The following is a 17958-nucleotide window of genomic DNA, read 5'->3' as shown; positions in this document are numbered from 1 at the left end:
GGTGGTTAAAGAGTCTGTAAAAATTTGAAACATTGGCTTAGATATAACTGAGCTCAGCTCCTTGGGGATCCTTGGATGTAAGCCATCTGGTCCCGGTGCTCTATTTACCTTTATTTTGCTTAAATGTTTCTGGACCATGTCAGTTTTGAGCCATTGTGGATCTTTTGAGGTTATGTTAATATTATCCCCATTAAGGACTTGAGTGATGCCATTTTCCTTTGTATACACCTTCTCTATGTCCTCTGTAACCAGCTCAAACTTATCTAGTAAAGGGCTTACATGCTCGGACTTGATTTTTTTTATTGTTAATATATTTAAAGAATTTACGGGGGTTTGCCCTACTCTCTTTTGCAGCCTGACGTTCATTTACAATTTTTGCAGACTTGATTTACTATTTACATATTCTATCCTATTCTTTGCAACTTTTAAATGATGATAGTGTTCCTTTATTTTTATATTTTTTAAAAGCTCTTTTCTTATTATTTATAGCTATTTTTACTTTAGACATAAGCTGCGTAGGTTTCATTTTTAGCCTTTTAAACTTACTACTCGTGGAAATGTATTTTGCAGTGTGTTTGCATATAATCGATTTGAAGCATTCCAATTTGTGTTCTGTGTTCTTTTATGACGACGTTCCCTCCCAGTCTAAATCTTGTAGAACAGCCCCCAGCCATGGAAAATTAAAGTTAGAGGTTTTTTATCTTTCCAGTATGTGTTTGTTGTTTACAGCTAACATTAAATGAAACATCTAGGTAGCAGTTATGGTAACTGCTACCTAGATGTTTCTTTATATGAACATTAGTAATAATCTCAGCATTTTTGAGATTAACTGGCCCAGCAGAGCATCATTTCTATGAACTGTACCAAAAAAATTGTATTGTAATAGGTTTATAAATGTCCACCCTTTCACTGTTTCAGCAGTGCCCTTACGCCAGTCAATATCAGGGTAGTTAAAATTCCCCATTATTATCACTGTACCGGCCCTTGCAGCCCTTTCTGTCTGTGCAAGGAGCTCATTCTCCACCTCTTCATTAACACTTGGTGATCTATAACACACTCCAATAATTAACTTTGAAGTACGCACAACCAAATGCATCTCCATCCATAATGCTTCAGCACCATCACACGCTACATCAACAAGGTCTTCTTTCACACTTGCTTTGAGATCACTTTTCACATATAGACAGACATCACATTTCCATGTCTCTCCAAAAGGGAGCATAGCCAGGAATATTATTGGCCCAATTGTGTGAAGAATGAAGTCAAGAATCAACATTTACCATTTAAATTGTAGTTCTCTCCATGCACCAAAGCTTCACCTCACCTATTTTGTTTAGGAGACTTCTGGCATTGGTGAACAAACACTTCACTTCATTGTCACATCTAAATGCAGTATCCCAAGAGTTTTAAAAGTAAGATTAAGAACACTTACAAGAGAAAGGATTAAAATGGGCTTATCTGTAAATAGATCTCCAGGGCATGGTGCTTGTCAACAGTAGGAGTATCAAGATGGGGAAGATGTGTGGCCCTCCTGCGTCCATAGAGATGTTGTCACTTTCCAGGCTATGTGGATGGATGAATGTTTGCTGTCCTCAGCGTCCTGTGGCCACCAGGAAACTGGAAGTGCCACCAGCGTGGAATGCGGACCAAGAAACCGGAAGTGACATCACTGGAATGAGTGAATGGGAAAATGTTAAAATACTCTGATAGGGGAATTGGCGCTGTTCACACAAATTTTTAACGTGAAAAAACGTGTGCATCAAGGTGCATCAACAAATTAGGTGAAAAATCCTGTAAAAGTGCTAAAAAACCTTTGAAATGTATGTGCCATATAAAATATACAATATACAAAACACCACAAAATTTTTTACAAAAAATATATATCACAAAAAATATAATAGTGAAATTAAAACCTTATATATGGTGAAACTAAAGCATCAATTGCATCCACTATAAAAGTCCCAATAATAAATGTTCAGAATAATGTGACACCAAAAATGGCAGCTATAAATCCTGTAATGGTGACTAAGAAATCCCAAAAATAATGCAAAATAAAAAGGTAAGTAAAAAACAAGCAAAAAATGTTCAAATTTGATGAATTTTTCAATCAAGAAGAATCTGTGATAAAATAATGCTATGTGCATCCAAATACTCCATTGAAGATTGTCCTATGATTGTGGAAAAAATCCCTGTGAAAAAATAACGGTGTGTGTATCCAATTAATCCCAAACAGATCTGCTGTGACTGATGCTATCTGTCTTCTATTGAACCCCCACTTGTGCCCTCACTCACCGGAACGCCCAACCCCTGCAGGGATACTAGGCATGTGTATGTGAATCCAGTGGCCAAGTTCCTTATCGATCGATATCCCTCTCTGCGATTCCGTGGTCTACTTTCCTCATATATCACTGTTGTCCTTGTCTGAGAGCTCCCACTTGTTACACAGCATGTGAGTCTCACTTCCATTCACTTCTCTAACACCTGAATGGGAAAATGCTGTGGTTAGAATAGGCTACGCGCTCAGAGCCTTCAGCTCCTTTTACAGGGCTTGTGTAGCTATGACATGTTGGACATATATATAGTCTATGAGAGATGACGCTGATTGGTGGACTATAATGACCAGCAATACTGAGAACATAAAAAATAAAAATAAAAACAATGCTTAAAAGCTTAAAACACAGTGTGGTGACATAATGATAAAATATAAAATCATACTAATAATAATGGCAATAAACAAATATTTAAAAAAAAAACATAAACATGTTAAGAATACACATAAAAATGAGGAGACCTTATCAGAATAAACTTTAAGCACATTTAAGGCAGATATTTTTGTTTGGGGGCAAAGTATGTGTGCAACCCCCAAAAAGAGCTCCTAATGGATCGAATATCCATAGGGGGAGGATGACCTTAAGGGTCTTCTGTGGAATAATAGATAAAATGTGTCACATACATGTTAACACAGTATTACACATATATAGACTCATGTATGCACATGCTTATGCAGATATATACCCTATACACACAATAATGCACAAAACACTATTTTGCTATAGTACAGTCCTACAGTTGACTGTTGGTGGTGCTCTAGATAGTGTCTGGGGACGCTGTGTTGGTCAGAACCACCCTCACAAAAACGCCTGTGTTCTTCAAAGCATTGACGTAAGGGGCCTAATTGTCCTCCCTATGTAAAATAGGCCACATTGACATGTGAGACAGTAAACAACATACTCAGTTGAGCAGTTGTAAAATTTTGTGACGGGATCCGTTTTTTCTTTTACCGTAAATGATTTTTGGCCATGTTGAACAAATTTGTGAGGCATAGTGCTTTTTTACACTGATACATACCAGTGAGAGGAATGAGAGTGAGGGTCTTAAGAATGCAAGAAGCCTGGGGTATTTTTAATTTGCTGGGAGCAAGTTTCCTTTTTAATTTTCTAGATTTACAATATGATACCTGAGGATATGTGGAAATTGAAGATGATAGACAGGGGTCCTCTAAAAGTATGGGCCAGTGTTTACGCAAGATGTTTTCTATTTTTCTATGCTTGTCATAGTATTACATAGTAAAGCAAAGTGGTTGTGTGGGATTAGATACTGAGGTCTTTTTATTTTTGCGGGGGTTTTTTTTAGGTAGAACTGAAAAGCCTTGTGAACAAGAGGTGCAGGATAACCCTTTTCAAGAAATATCTGTAAGGAGATTACCATGTGTGATATAGTCTGCCACATGAGTACAGTTATTTCGGAGGCGACAGTATTGACTCTCCGGGATGTTTTGGATCCATCTGGGGTGGTGACAACTCTTGAAATGGTTATAGGAATTACCAGCTGTAGGCTTGGTGTAATTTTGAGCAAAGATATTGGAGTTGTCATGAGCCTGTCAGAAACCATGAATCAGACTGAGACAGAAGTACAGTTAAATCACACTTGTTTAATAATAATGAAAAAAGGTAAACAGAGTAAACGTGGTCAAAACATAGCCAGAGTTCAGGAACCGGAACGGATAGTCAGACAAGCCAAAACGTCAGGGAGCCAGAGATGAGCGTAGTAAAACAGCAAGCAGGATCTGGAGCCAGAAGGAATGTCAGCCAAGCAAGTCTAGGAACACAAGAGAGTGTCTCTAGAGATGTGACCAAGGCGAAGGCAGAGATCATCTGATCTGGACAGCTTAAAGTGATTGTAAGGGTTCGTTTTTTTATATTTAAATAACAAATATATTATACTTACCTCCACTGTGTAGCTTGTTTTGCACAGAGTGGCCCCAAACATCCTCTTCTGGAGTCCCTCGACGGCTCTCGCGGCTCCTACCAACATCAGATAACCCCCTAAGAGAAGTGCTCTCCCGAGGGGGTTACCTTCCGGGCGTGCTCCCGAGTCCAGCATTTGCGTCCATAGACACGAATGCCGGACTCGGCCCCACCCCGGGCACCCGCATAATTGGATTTGATTGACAGCAGCTGGAGCTGGTGTGCTCATTCCTGTGATGCAAATTTCGGGGCTCAGGTAAGTATAAGGGGGGCTCAGGGGCGCTGCTGCATTAAAAAACGTTTTTCACCTTAATGCATACAATGCATTAAGGTGAAAAACAGTGAGGGTTTACAACCCCTTTAAGTAGGCAGGACTGACGAGCAGGATATCATCAACAGGTGAATCACTGTGGAGAGATAGGAGCTGGCAATTAGCCGACAGCAGAGCGGCCAGCTTAGAGAAGGAAGGGCTGAGCCCAGCCCTGACAGAGCTAACTCCAAATCTAGGAAGGCAAGTTTTTCCTTTTCTTGCACAAATGTGAAGGACAGTCCAATTGAGTTGTTAATACAGTGATTGACGTAGGCAGCAACTGTGTCAGCGGTGCCATCCCAGATGATAGCAATGTCATCAATGTAACAACCGTAAAAAATTATTTGAGCAGCAAAGGGGTTGTTGTTGGTGTTATATGGAGGTCTTCCCTCAGACCCATAGTAAGTTTGGCATAGCTGGGGACAAAATGTGCCCCCATAGCTGTGCCATTGTTTTGGAGATAGACGGTCCCATCAAATTCAAAATAATTGTGTTTGAGGCAAAATTTAGTCGCCTTGAGAATGAATTTCGCCTGTCTCATATTCATAAGGGGGTCTTGGGCCAGGAAATGCTCAACAGCCCGAAGGCCCTTCCTAGTGGGGGATTGACGTATACAGAGATGTTACATCAAGTGATACCCATGTGTAGGTGGGTTCCCAAGTGTAAGAAGATAGCGTGTCTAACAAATGTATACCATCTCGAATGTATGATGGTAACTGTTGTGAGAGAGGCTGAAGGAACTGCCCTATATATATGGAGAAGCCACTAGTTACACTATCCATAGCTGCTACAATCGGACGGCCAGGTGGATTGATAAAATCTTTGTGTATTTTCGGAAGATGATAAAAATATGGAGTTTTATATATAATATTCTGTTCTAATGCTAGATTAGCAAGGGAGAAAGCTTCAACTGAAAAGGACCTTTCTTTTGTGTGGGATTGAAGATGGATTTGGGCCTTAACTGAGTGTTTTGAACTGGTAGGGAAGTAGGACAATGTTGGGTAAACCAGTCTATATCAGCATAGTGGTTATCCCTAAAAAAAAAATCACAGGAATATAAAAAACTCTCCCATGACCCCCTCCCTGCCTTTTCAGTTGAAACTTTATCCCTTGCTAATCTAGCATTAGAATAGAATATTATATATAAAACTCCATATTTTTATCATCTTCCGAAAATACACACAGATCTTATCAATCCCTTTGATAAAGTCATGTGTGTTGTGACGCAACATGTTAGGGAGGAGCCAGGTGCCTCTGCTTCCGGGTAAGGCCGAACCCGGAAGCTTCCGATTTTACTGTGGAACGCATGTATTTTTAATTTAAGGTGCCTCTATTTTTTAATGAATAAACTCTAATTTACTACACTATGGAGCCTTCCTCTCTCTTTCCATCATCCATCTGAGGGTATTCGAGGTTATCTACTGACAGCGGGAGAGTGTTGTGCTGTAGCCAGTGTATGCTGTGTCCCTGGAGGCTGTGACTACGACCGGAAGCTCATCCCCGGTATACTGTTCCACTACCTGTGGATACACGCTTGATTCGGCCCATTGAGGGCCGCAACTACAGGTGAGAGGCTGGGGGAAACGATCAGCGCACTCCGGAACCTGATTGGATCGATAGGCTCACCATCAGACACTGGCCGTCACAGAGCCCTGGTCACTGCACTTGCACTTTTTTCATCATCTTCAGAGGACTCGTACCAGGCTGTTATTGGGAGTCGCACGCTACCATTTTTGAACTGCACTTTGTGTTTGTTTGGACATCTGTTCCATAGCCTTAGTGTTACTAGTCCATCCGTATTTGTTTACACATTCATTATTGCACTTGCACTTTTATATCACTTCTACTGAAATTTCTCGGGTTGTTATTGTTAGTTACACCGGATGAAATATTATTTTTTACATTGCATATTATTTTGATTCTATGTGCATGGCAATATTATTAGGATTTACACATTATGGTATATTTTATTGTTTATCATTGCTCTACATGCACTATGCACTTTGAATAGTGAGGTCACTTCACTATAGGTTTTGCACTTTTTTAATGCCATTGTCACTTACCTGATTATTGCACGCTATATGGAATATTTTTTGTGTATCTAATCACATCTATATTAGGTGTCCACACATTACGTTCATTATTGTTTATATATACTATGTGCTTTGATGAGTAAGGTCACTTCATTTTACATCTTTTTGCACAGTATTATTGTCATTGCCACCTACTTGTCATTGCACGCTACATTGAAGATTTTTTTTCCATCACCTTTATTGATGATCGTATTTTATTATCAGTTATTTGATTCTAGAATAGGTAGGGCCACATATATATTTATCTAATATTCCTTTGAGTTATGTGAGTGTACTTTTTATGTTGGCGGCTTCCTGGGTTTATATACAAGCTGGTCTTTGCGCACTAGTTGTATTGTTTGTTGCCATCAATCCACCTGGCCGTCCAATTGTAGCAGCTATGCTTAGTGTAACTAGCGGCTTCTCCATATACATAGAGCAGTTCCGCCAGCCACTCACACAACAGTTACCATCATACATTCGAGATGGTATACATTTGTTAGACACGCTATCTTCTTGCACTTAGGAACCAACCTACATGTGGGTATCACTTGATGTAACATCTCTGTATATGTCAATCCCCCATAAGGTGGGCCTTTGGGCTGTTGAGCATTTCCTGCCCCAAGAACCCCTTATATATGTGATACAGGCAGAATTCATTCTCAAAGCGACTGAATTTTGCCTCAAACACAATTATTTTGAGTTTGATGGGACCTTCTATCTCCAAAACAATGGCACAGTTATGGGGCAAATTTTGCCTCCAGGTACGCCAACCTTACTATGGGTCTGTGTTAAGACCTCTATACAACCAACAACAACCCCTTTACTGCTGACATAATTTTTTACGGTCGTTACATTGACGACATCGTTATTATCTGGGATGGCCCTGCTGACACAGTTGCTGCCTTCATCAATCACTATATTAACAACTCACATGGACTGTCCTTCACATTTGTGCAAGACAAGGAAAAACTCACCTTCCTAGATTTGAAGTTGGCTCATGACAACTTCAATATCTTTGCTCAAAATTACGCCAACCCTACAGCTGGTAATTCCTATATCCATTTCAAGAGCTGTCATCACCCCGGATGGATCCAAAACATCCTGAAGAGTCAATACTGTCACCTCCGAAATAACTGTACTCATGAGGCAGACTATATCACAGATGGTAATCTCCTTACAGATACATTTCTTGAAAAGGGTTATCCTGCACCTCTTGTTCACAAGGCTTTTCAGTTCTACCTAAAAAAAAAACCCTGCAAAACTAAAAAGACCCCAGTATCTAATCCCACACAACCACTTCCCTTTACTACGCAATACCATGACAAACATAGAAAAATGGAAAACATCTTGCGTAAACACTGGCCCATACTTTTAGAGGACCCCTGTCTATCATCTTCAATTTCCACATATCCTCAGGTATCAGATCATAAGGCTAGAAACATAAAAAGCAAACTTGCTCCCAGAAAATTAAAAATACCCCATGCTTCTTGCATTCTTAAGACCCTCACTCTCATTCTTCTCACTGGTATGTATCAGTGTAAAAAAGCACTGTGCCTCACATGCAAATTTGTTCAACACGCCCAAAAATCGTTTACGGTAAAAGGAAAACGTATCCCATCACAAAATTTTACAACTGCTAAACTGAGTATGTTGTTTCCTGTCTCACATGTCCATGTGGCCTATTTTACGTAGGGAGGACAATTAGGCCCCTATGTCAAAGCTTTGGAGAACACAGGTGTTTTATTGAGAGTGGTTCTGACCAACACAGCGTCCCCATCACTATCTAGAGCACCACCAACAGTCAACTGTAGGACTAAGGCTCTGGGTCATTGAAGCTATTCCTGCCACATATCCCATTGTCGAACGTTTTAAACGCCTGTGTAAACAGGAAACATTCTGGATATATTCCCTGAATACCCTCACTCCTGGAGGATTGAATGAGGAAATCGAAGCTCACACTCTATTATAGCAAAATAGTGTTTTGTGCATTATTGTGTGTATAGGGTATATATATATCTGCATAAGCATGTGCATACATGAGACTTTATATGTGTAATACTGTGTTAACATGTATGTGACACGTTTTATCTATTATTCCACAGAAGACCCTTAAGGTCATCCTCCCCCTATGGATATTCGATCTATCATGAGCTCTTTTCGAGGGGTTGCACACATACTTTGTCCCATCCTGTCAGTAAGTACACAAATATCTGCCTTAAATGTGCTTAAAGTTTATTCTGATAAGGTCTCCTCATTTTTATGTTTATTCTTAACTATGTTTACGCTTTTTTTAAACTTTTGTTATTGGCATTATTATTAGTATAATTTTATCTTTTATCGTTATGTCACCACACTGTGTTTTAAGCTTTTTAAGCATTATTTGTTTTTACTTTTATTTTTGATGTTCTCATTGGTATTGCTGGTCATTATAGTCTACCGATCAGCGTCATCTCTCACAGACTATTTATATGTCCAACCTGTCATAGCCACACGAGGCCTGTAGAAGGAGCTGAAGCGCGTAGCCTATTCTATCCACAGCATTTTCCCATTCAGCCTGGCCTCATCTCGTTCCAGTGACGTCACTTCCGGTTTCTTGGTCCGCATTCCACGCTGGTTGCACTTCCGGTTTCCTGGTGGCCACAGGACGCTGAGGACAGCAAACATCCATCCATCCACATAGCCTGAAAGTGACGACCACATCCCCACGGATGCAGGAGGGCCACACATCTTCCCCATCTTGATACTCCTACTGTTGACAAGCACCATGCCCTGGTGATCTATTTACAGATGAGACATCTGCCATCATCCAGGTTTGGAATGAAAGAATAGAGGAGTAGAGGCGTGGAGGCAATTGCTGCCACTTGCCTACTCAAGCGTACACGCCTAAAAATAGGAGTTGGACTATCTCGGCACTTGGTAATAATTCACCGTTAATAAATCATAAAATATATACATTTTAATGAATACATTACATAGCCTCTGAGGCTATCACAACACTAGCAACACTAGTATCACTATCAAGTTCACAACACTAACACAATAGCAGCAGATTATTATGAAAAAGTTAAGTTGAACTGTAGCTTGCTTCACTATTGTTCTGCTGCTGTGCTTATGCTTAATTGCTAAATAATTCAGGTTCTCTGACAAACGGACCAGCTAAGATTGACTGTCTTCTGAAATGATTCAGTGTGTGTCTCTCTCTGCTAGCAAATCGTAAGTGAAAGTAAGTTGGCTGTACGTGTGTACTTAGTTCTAGCTATTTTACTGCTCCTCCTCTTTGGTTACAATCGGCCAATAACATTTATCATCATCATTATTTTTATTTTACTTCCCCCACCCAATTCCAGCAGCGATCTTTTCTCTATGTCGAATCTTTTCTCTCTATGTTGAATAATCTTGGATTAATAGAGCTAAGGTTAGGCACAATCGACCACAGGTTCGATGGACACAGATTGTTATTGTCAGCATCATGTCGAATCTCCTATCTATATCCAACTGTTGTCTCAACGAAAACGAAAATAAAAATCTTTTGTTTTTCGGATTTTGCACTATTGTTGTCGTTTGTTAAAACAATAACGAAAATACCTGAACTTCGGATGAAAACGAATGCACATATCTATTACTTACAACATATTTCTTTCTCCCTGTGAAAGTCATCCCTAATGTTATAAGTTAAAGTAGCTTGATGGGACAATCTGCAACCGGTCCCTAGTCGATTGGAGATGTATTTCTTGACTCTACAGTGAAAGACTTCATTTCTTATTTTTTTGTTTATGTTATATGGTTATGTAAATTGGCACTCCCGCCAAACACATTTTACGTTGAGATTGCTCTGTCTGAGGGTGCTCGATTTTCACTTTTGTTTTTGTCACTGTTTATCGATTGTGCCTTAAATAACATTGTTACTTCAATAAAAATATTGAAAAGTAAAGCCAAACTCCAGGCAAACAACTAAACACACAGCTGATATACATTGCTGTTTCAGCTACTGAAGGATTTGTATTTCTGCCCATCCAGTCTGGAGATTAAGACAGGTCTGCTACCCAGCACAGATGTGTCTGGCAGGGAAGGAAGGTGTGATTTTTCTTTGCTGCAGTTAATTAACAGTAATAGGTCTTGTCCCTCTCCCTGTCACTGGGCAGTGATGAAGAAGTACCAAACTGATGAACTATAGTTAAATAGCCCATATACAGCCAGCAATAACCAATGGTGTGTGTCAGCCCCAATTCGTGTACAACATGGTCCACAAAGGGAAGGGGAAATGGTGAGAAGTACCGGGGCTTTGTGACACCCAGATATTTTAATAGTCATACACAGTGATGAAAATATAAAACAAACATTTATTGAAAAAGCTAAAATGTCACCTCTATCAGAGTAGACAGCATCACTCAACATTAAAAATACAAATAGCATTAAACATGTACAAAGTGATACAATACATCGAAGCCCTTGGATAGCACAATGGAGGATTCTATAGCTGATAAAATGTACACAATACAAATTGATTGGTGATTCCGGAATTCATCTAGAGTGGAGATGAAGCATAGGTGTCAATAGTCTGTAATAGTGAGCCCTTTCTAGATCGCCAACTCTGGGTTTCCCAGGGCGCGAAGTCTAAGCCCCAGCCTGTTTCTTCACCAGAGCCCCTGATGGTGTGGATGGATTTGCAGCAAGCTGGAACCAGGTCGTAGCCCAGCTGAGGGTGCGGAGACCAAACACGTGTGCAGAGTACAAGCAGCAGGAGACAACCAGAAATCTAGGAGACAAGCCGAAGTCAGTAGTGGGTAGTGAACAAGCATAGATGGTAAACAAAGCCGGGGTCGGTACACGGGTAGTCTGATACAGGATACACAAGAGAAAAGCAAATGGGAGCTTAGAATACTGTGAAGTTGTTCAGGCAAGGAGCATTTCACTGAGCATGTGTACATATAGGGAAGCAAACAAGGAGATAACAGGAAGTAATAGAAGGGAAAAGGATATAAACCCACAGTGGAGCAGGTGATGTCCAAAGGTGAACAGAGAAGCCAAACACCACATGTGAAATGGAGTCACAGATCTGCAGCAAGGAGTCAATAATTTCACTACAGAAAAATGCAGGCTAGACTGTGACAGTACCCCCCCCCCCCCTTACGAGTCCACCCCACCCGTTTAGGGCCAGGCTTGAGAGGAAACTTCTGATGAAAGGGTTTCACCAAATAAGGGGCAGAACAATCTGTAGAAGTCCAACACCTTCCCTCAAAACCAGTGGCATGAGAAGTAAATTTCAGAGGGTACTCTGAGACGCATATTCTTAGCAGAGAGCCAGACGTTGTCGCCAAGTAGAGATCTGGGACTCACACAGTGCAGATGATCTGTACCTACTTTGTACTTGGAAGCTGTCAGATATGAGTTCTTGGGAACATCTGTCCCCAAAAGAGCAAGGATGGGAAAAGATAAGTTAGGTGCTTAGGCAGGAGCAGACGCTGGTAACCAAGATGAGGGGTCTGGTGAGGTGGCTGGCATAGAGGACACAGGAGTGGGAGTGGGGGCTGTTAACAATGGTAAGAGAATATGAGTTGAGGCTTTAGTTTGTACAGTGAGCATGACAGGCTGTGCTGAATAGGCCTGGGGTAGGCATTCAAGCTACTAATGTGGGAACCATGGCAGGGTCCAAAGCAGCTGAAGGGAGTAAGGGCGCTGGGGTCTCAGCAGACAGGGTACAGGAAACTGAGACCTCAAGTAGTACAGGGTACAGGAAACTGAGACCTCAGGTAGTACAGAGGTCGCAGATGTTGGGGTCTCTACCCATCCAGAAGGTAGCAGAGTTAGAGCTTTGAGCTGTACAATAAGTAAAGGGACTGGTGGTTTAGGCAGCAAAGAGGGTAAGGAACTAGAGGTGACCTGCAGTAGGAGTAGGCAGGGGAGCAGCTTTTTTATAAACGACATCTGGGAAGGTCCGATAATGTTGACTAAGCATCAGAGAGGTGGGGGCCTTGGCCACAGGTACAAAGAGAGGTGGAAGCACCTTAGGGAGACAGGTCTGATGGCCTTGTGTGCCCCATGACAACACCTGATCAGAGTTCCAATCTAAATATGGCAAATGTTTTTGCAACCACGGCAGTCCAAGAATGATGGGGTTAGAAGACTTAGGAATAGCCGGAAGGAGATTTCCTCATGATGAAGAACACTAACATGCATAGTTATGGGGTAGTTTTGAATCGTAGGGGTCCTAAGGTTAAAGTAGAGCCACCGACTGCAGATAACGAGATGAGATTTGCCAAGGGAATGAGAGAAATGCCCAATTCAGTGGCCAAAGACTGCTCCATGAAGTTCCCTGGCTGCCCCAGAGTCTACATATGCAGCTACTTAATATGAGTTCAGGGCCCAATGAATGGAGACAGGTAAGACAGATCGGGGGAAAGTGACAGAATTCAGGTTCTGGTCTAGATCACCTCCCTCCGAGGGACCTAGACCTGAGAGTTTTCTGGGGGGACAGGACTTTAATATGTGGCCATCAGTTCTGCAAAAAGGCAAAGGCCGAGTTTCAGGCAAAGCGATCGCTCTTGTGGCGTGAGGCATGTCTGTCCTAGTTGCATGGGTTCTTCAGATGCCGGCATAGGTGCAGAGATGGGTTGTTCAGGAGCCTCCAGGAAAACAGGTGCTACATGATCCACAGGGGGGCAATGTGGACAAGCCCTTTCCTGACCTTGCTCCTGGAAGCAGATATCAATTTGGATGCTAAGGGCAATAAAGTCATCCAGGGTGGAGAGTATGGTTCTGCCAGCTAGCTCGTCCTTAATACAATCTGCTAAACCTTGCCTAAAAGTTGCAGTAAGGGCATCATTATTCCATGCTAGTTCTGGGGCCAAGGTGCAAAACTGAACTGCGTACTGACCAACAGTCAGAGCCTCACCAGAAAGGAGTGATATCATGTACGCCACATTGAAACGATCAGTAGGGAAATGGCAGGCCTCTAGCTCGAAATTAATTGAACATTGGTTGATGAAGCCCCGACAAGCTTTTGGATTACCAGAAAAGCGAGGCAGTGGAGGCAGCTGGAGTTCTGAAGGACCCTGCGATACAGGAGGAGCCACTGAAGCTGGGAAAGCAGGAACTGGGGCAGGAGCTGGATCGGAAGGTGAGGAAGTGGACACAACCTGCAGCTGGTCCAAAAGGGAGGAAAGTTCTTGTAAACACTGCATGATCTGCTCTTGATAAACCTGCTGGACATTCACTCTCTGCACCAAAAGTTGTTCCAGTAGAGGCTGTGGTGTCTCCGAGGAGCACATGACCTGAGCAAACTATCAAGAGTCTGTAATAGTGAGCTCTTTGTAGATTGAGAACTCAAGGTTCCCCAGGGCGCAGTCTAAGCCCCAGCTTAGACCATCTGTAACGTTTGTACTCCTGTCTGTGTGCCCGTTGAGGAGGTTCACCCTTCTTGTTTTGGTGACCAGTGTCATTGAGACAGAAGGTAAGGGGAAATTATAGAGAGGTCAAAAGATCAAAAGTTAAAGGGAAATATTCCAGTCGGGATAAATGTTCTGGTGAAAGCTGCCTAAGAAAGGAAATTGCTCTCACTTTGGGGAGATTTTCTCACACTTTCTGTTGCATCCTTAGAACAGGAAAGAAAATCTCCCCAGTCAAAAAAAAACAGTAGCTTAACCGCTTTAGCTCCGGAAGATTTTACCCCCTTCCTGACCAGAGCACTTTTTGCGATTCGGCACTGCATCGCTTTAACTGACAATTGCCCGGTCGTGCGACTTTGCACCCAAACAAAATTGACGACCTTTTTTCCCCACAAATAGAGCTTTCTTTTGGTGGTATTTGATCACCTCTGCGGAAAAAATGCAATATTATTTACGTTATTTAAGTGTGTCCTAGGGAGTGAGTCTAACTATGGGGGGGGTGGGCTACAACTCACATGACAGTGATCACTGCTCCTGATGACAGGGAACAGTGATCTCTTGCATGACACAAGGCAGAACGGGGAAATGCCTTGTTTACATAGGCAGTCCGCCAGTCCCGCGGGCATGGGCACACACGCGCCTGCTATCCCCGCCTCTTAAAGGGGACATACAGGTACGCCCATTTGCCCACCGCTGCCATTGTGCCGACGTATATCGGCATGCAGCGGTCGGCAAGTGGTTAAAAAAGCAAAACTAACCCTGCTCTTATTAAAACACGAAACGTGTTTGTCTATACATACATATTAAAGTATTTCTAAAGCCAAAATATTTCTTTTAGTTTTAAACTTGGGAATGGAAAGGTACTGAAACCCCTTTCAGGTTTTTATTACAGTCTGTTTCCCCTACTAGGGAGATTCACACTTTTAATTTGTCTTGGTGACCATTTACGCCGAGACAAACAATAAGAGGAAATTCAACATTTTATGATTATCAGCTAAAGAGCAGGTCAGGGGAAATTTTCAGATTGGAGCACCCATTCTAGTGTCAGACATTTAAGAAAAGTTTTTTTTCCTCACTCTATTTTTTACTTCCTGTTGTGTCTCTGGAACAGCAAGTAAAACAAAATTTTCCCAATGAGACCCAATGAGATAATAAAAAACTTTTCCCAATGAGATAATAAAAAACTGTTAAAACACAACAATATGAATATAATGTGCATATGTGAATAACTCAGTGATAAGTGTGACAATATCACAAAATGTGAAAATATAAATCAAAATAATTAAATAATTTATAAACAAAGTCCCAATCAAAGTTCGTGATGATTAATGTTACTGTGGACATCCATAAAACACATCTAAAGCCTCGTACACACGATCTGATTGTTGGCAGGGGATTGTCTGTTGACAGACTGTTGTCCTAAAATCTGACCGTTAGTACGCTCCTTCTGACAATTGTCCAACTTTCGGTCAACAAATGTTGCATGGCAGGCTAGTAAATTTTCGGTGGACAACGGTCTGTTGTCTGATTTTCATATCATCAGTATACAAGTCCATCACACAAAAGTCGAAAATACAAACACTCATGCTCGAAATCAATGCTCACCAAACACGAAATTAGCAGAAGGGGCCCAAAGAGTGGCGCTCAAGAGCTGAAATCCCTCGTAGTACGTCACTACGTTTGTGTTTGTTGGCTGACAATTGTGTACCATTAGTATGCAAGACAAGTTCCTGACACACGCCCTTTGGAGAAAAATCTGATCGTGTGTATGAGGTTTTAGTGTCTCCACGTTCTCACTTCCTGTTGGAAAGAGTGCACTTTCTCCACCAGGTGGCGTCCCATCAAATTATAGATGGTAATGCGCGCTCGGCTCTAAACGCGACCACCATCTGGTATAATCCGCCAGCATCACATGTGTGTCAGAAAATAAAAAACGGTGCATGCCCATAGTGAACTATGTAAAAACTGATTTATTTAAAAACAAAATGATCCAGGTACAAAGTATACTCTGATGGACATAACGTCTTAAAAATGTGCCAAAATCACAGCAATGTGGCGATATGATGAACACTCATACCATTTTAGGCCTCATGCAAGCCAGCAGTGTTTTTGGAGAAAAAATGCTGATGCATTTAAGCTTTTAGGAGCTTTTACAGCTGTCAACCTCTTGGGCATTAATTCATTTCAATGGCCAGAATAAAAAACACGCCTGAAGCCCCTAGAAGCAGCTGTAAAAATGTCCAGTGTGCATGAGGCCTAAATGAAAGTGCAGTTTCGGACTCCGGGCCTAATAATCATTCCCTACTTTATCCAAAAATGTTAGCTTTTGATTTACTTTAATTATACTAACAAAATGCTCCCTTCACAGACGTTAAAAGCTCTGCCTTCCCCTCTCTCCAGTCATGAAAAAGATAAGAGTGAGTGTCAGACCCATCTTTGATGCCAACACCATGTGGATAAAGACAAGGGTCCAGGTGCAAAGACTTTCCACAGGAGTCACAGAAATATGTTAGAGCCTGTTAAATGAATAAACCTCCCAACATTTACTTAAAAACAATAACAGTTCTGGGAAGATGTACCCTTTAAGTTGAAGTTGAACTTTCTGTTCAGTGTAAAGACTGTACTAGTAAATACTTATAGACTAATAGGCTCACAGGATTTTCCAGCTACAGTCCTGTTCAATTATGCTGGCACATACAAACATCTACAAGCTTTACTATGCATATATGTAGGTTAATGAATACAGATACAAAGCAAGATAAAGAAATGTTCCAGATATACCCATATTAGGAAAAAATGGTGACTTGTTGTGGCCTACAATTTTGTTTAGCTACGGAGAGGAGGAAAGGATATAGACAGAGAGCATATGGCGGAAATTAAAGACATGACTAAATCTGCTCAGGGCTGAAATCTCCCTTCATTAAAAAGATATAGGTATCACTAAGCCCTTTACCCAGGCACTTCTGAAAGGTGTAGAAGAAGGGGCTGGATTTTCAATCTCTGATGTAATAAGTCACTTAAGAATCTATAAAAGGAGAATTAGGCATTCTTGACATCTCTAATTCAGTTAAGCCCAGCAGAAGTAGCAGAAGTTTGAAGATATTTATTTTCTTACTGCAGCCACTGGTGAAACCTAGAGTAAGTTGTCAGAACAACCATGGGGAACACAAAAAGTGGAGCCCTTTCAAAAGAAATCCTTGAAGACCTAAAAATGAACACAAAGTATTCAGAGGAAGAGCTTTTCAACTGGTATGAAAGTTTTAAGAAACAATGTCCAGATGGCAAGATAACACGCCCAGACTTTGAGAAGATCTATGCCAATTTCTTCCCCAATTCGGACCCGAAAACATACGCCAGGCATGTTTTCCGTAGCTTCGACACAAATGATGATGGCACCCTGGACTTCCGAGAGTACATCATTGCACTTCATCTAACCTCTTCAGGGAAAACCAGCCTTAAGCTAGAATGGGCATTTTCTTTGTTTGATGTGGACAGGAACGGTGAAGTCAGCAAAGTTGAAGTACTTGAGATCATCTCAGTAAGTACAGTTTTGTGTTGAACATTTTACTAAATAATCCAAGGTGTAAAATAAACTGATGTTTAACCACTTCGCATTAGGTACAATTTTGTGATTTTTACACACGTGTTAAAATCTGTATTTTTTTGACAGAAAATAACTTCAAACCACAAAACAATTATAATAATATAATCTGTAGTATAAAATGGTGGTTGTTGAAATGTTTTATGTTGCATTATATTTGTGCAACTGTTTATCAATCGCATATTTTCAGTAAAAAATACCCTAATGTCATTTTAATACACACAAACACCTGATAATGCCCAATTTTGCTAAAATATGAAAGATGGGGTTACACTGAGTAAGTAGATACTAAAACATTTCAAGTCTCAAAATTATACGCACCCTCGAAATGTCAAAAAGC

The 17958-nt window shown here is 41.1% G+C and overlaps 1 protein-coding gene across 1 annotated transcript in view; it reads left to right on the top strand.

Annotated features, from left to right (window-relative positions):
- The first annotated feature begins 16998 nt into the window (after nt 1-16998).
- LOC141110886 (visinin-like) overlaps nt 16999-17958 on the top strand; it is a 47938-nt gene continuing 46978 nt past the window's right edge. The window contains exon 1 of the mRNA XM_073602638.1: nt 16999-17555. Within this exon, the coding sequence (XP_073458739.1) occupies nt 17175-17555 (381 nt within the window). The 5' untranslated portion in view covers nt 16999-17174. The remainder of the gene's footprint in view (nt 17556-17958) is intronic.

The sequence above is a fragment of the Aquarana catesbeiana genome, linkage group LG10 (assembly GCF_042186555.1).
Source record: "Aquarana catesbeiana isolate 2022-GZ linkage group LG10, ASM4218655v1, whole genome shotgun sequence".
Classification (NCBI taxonomy): domain Eukaryota; kingdom Metazoa; phylum Chordata; class Amphibia; order Anura; family Ranidae; genus Aquarana; species Aquarana catesbeiana.
This window is presented reverse-complemented; position numbering and strand designations above follow the sequence as displayed.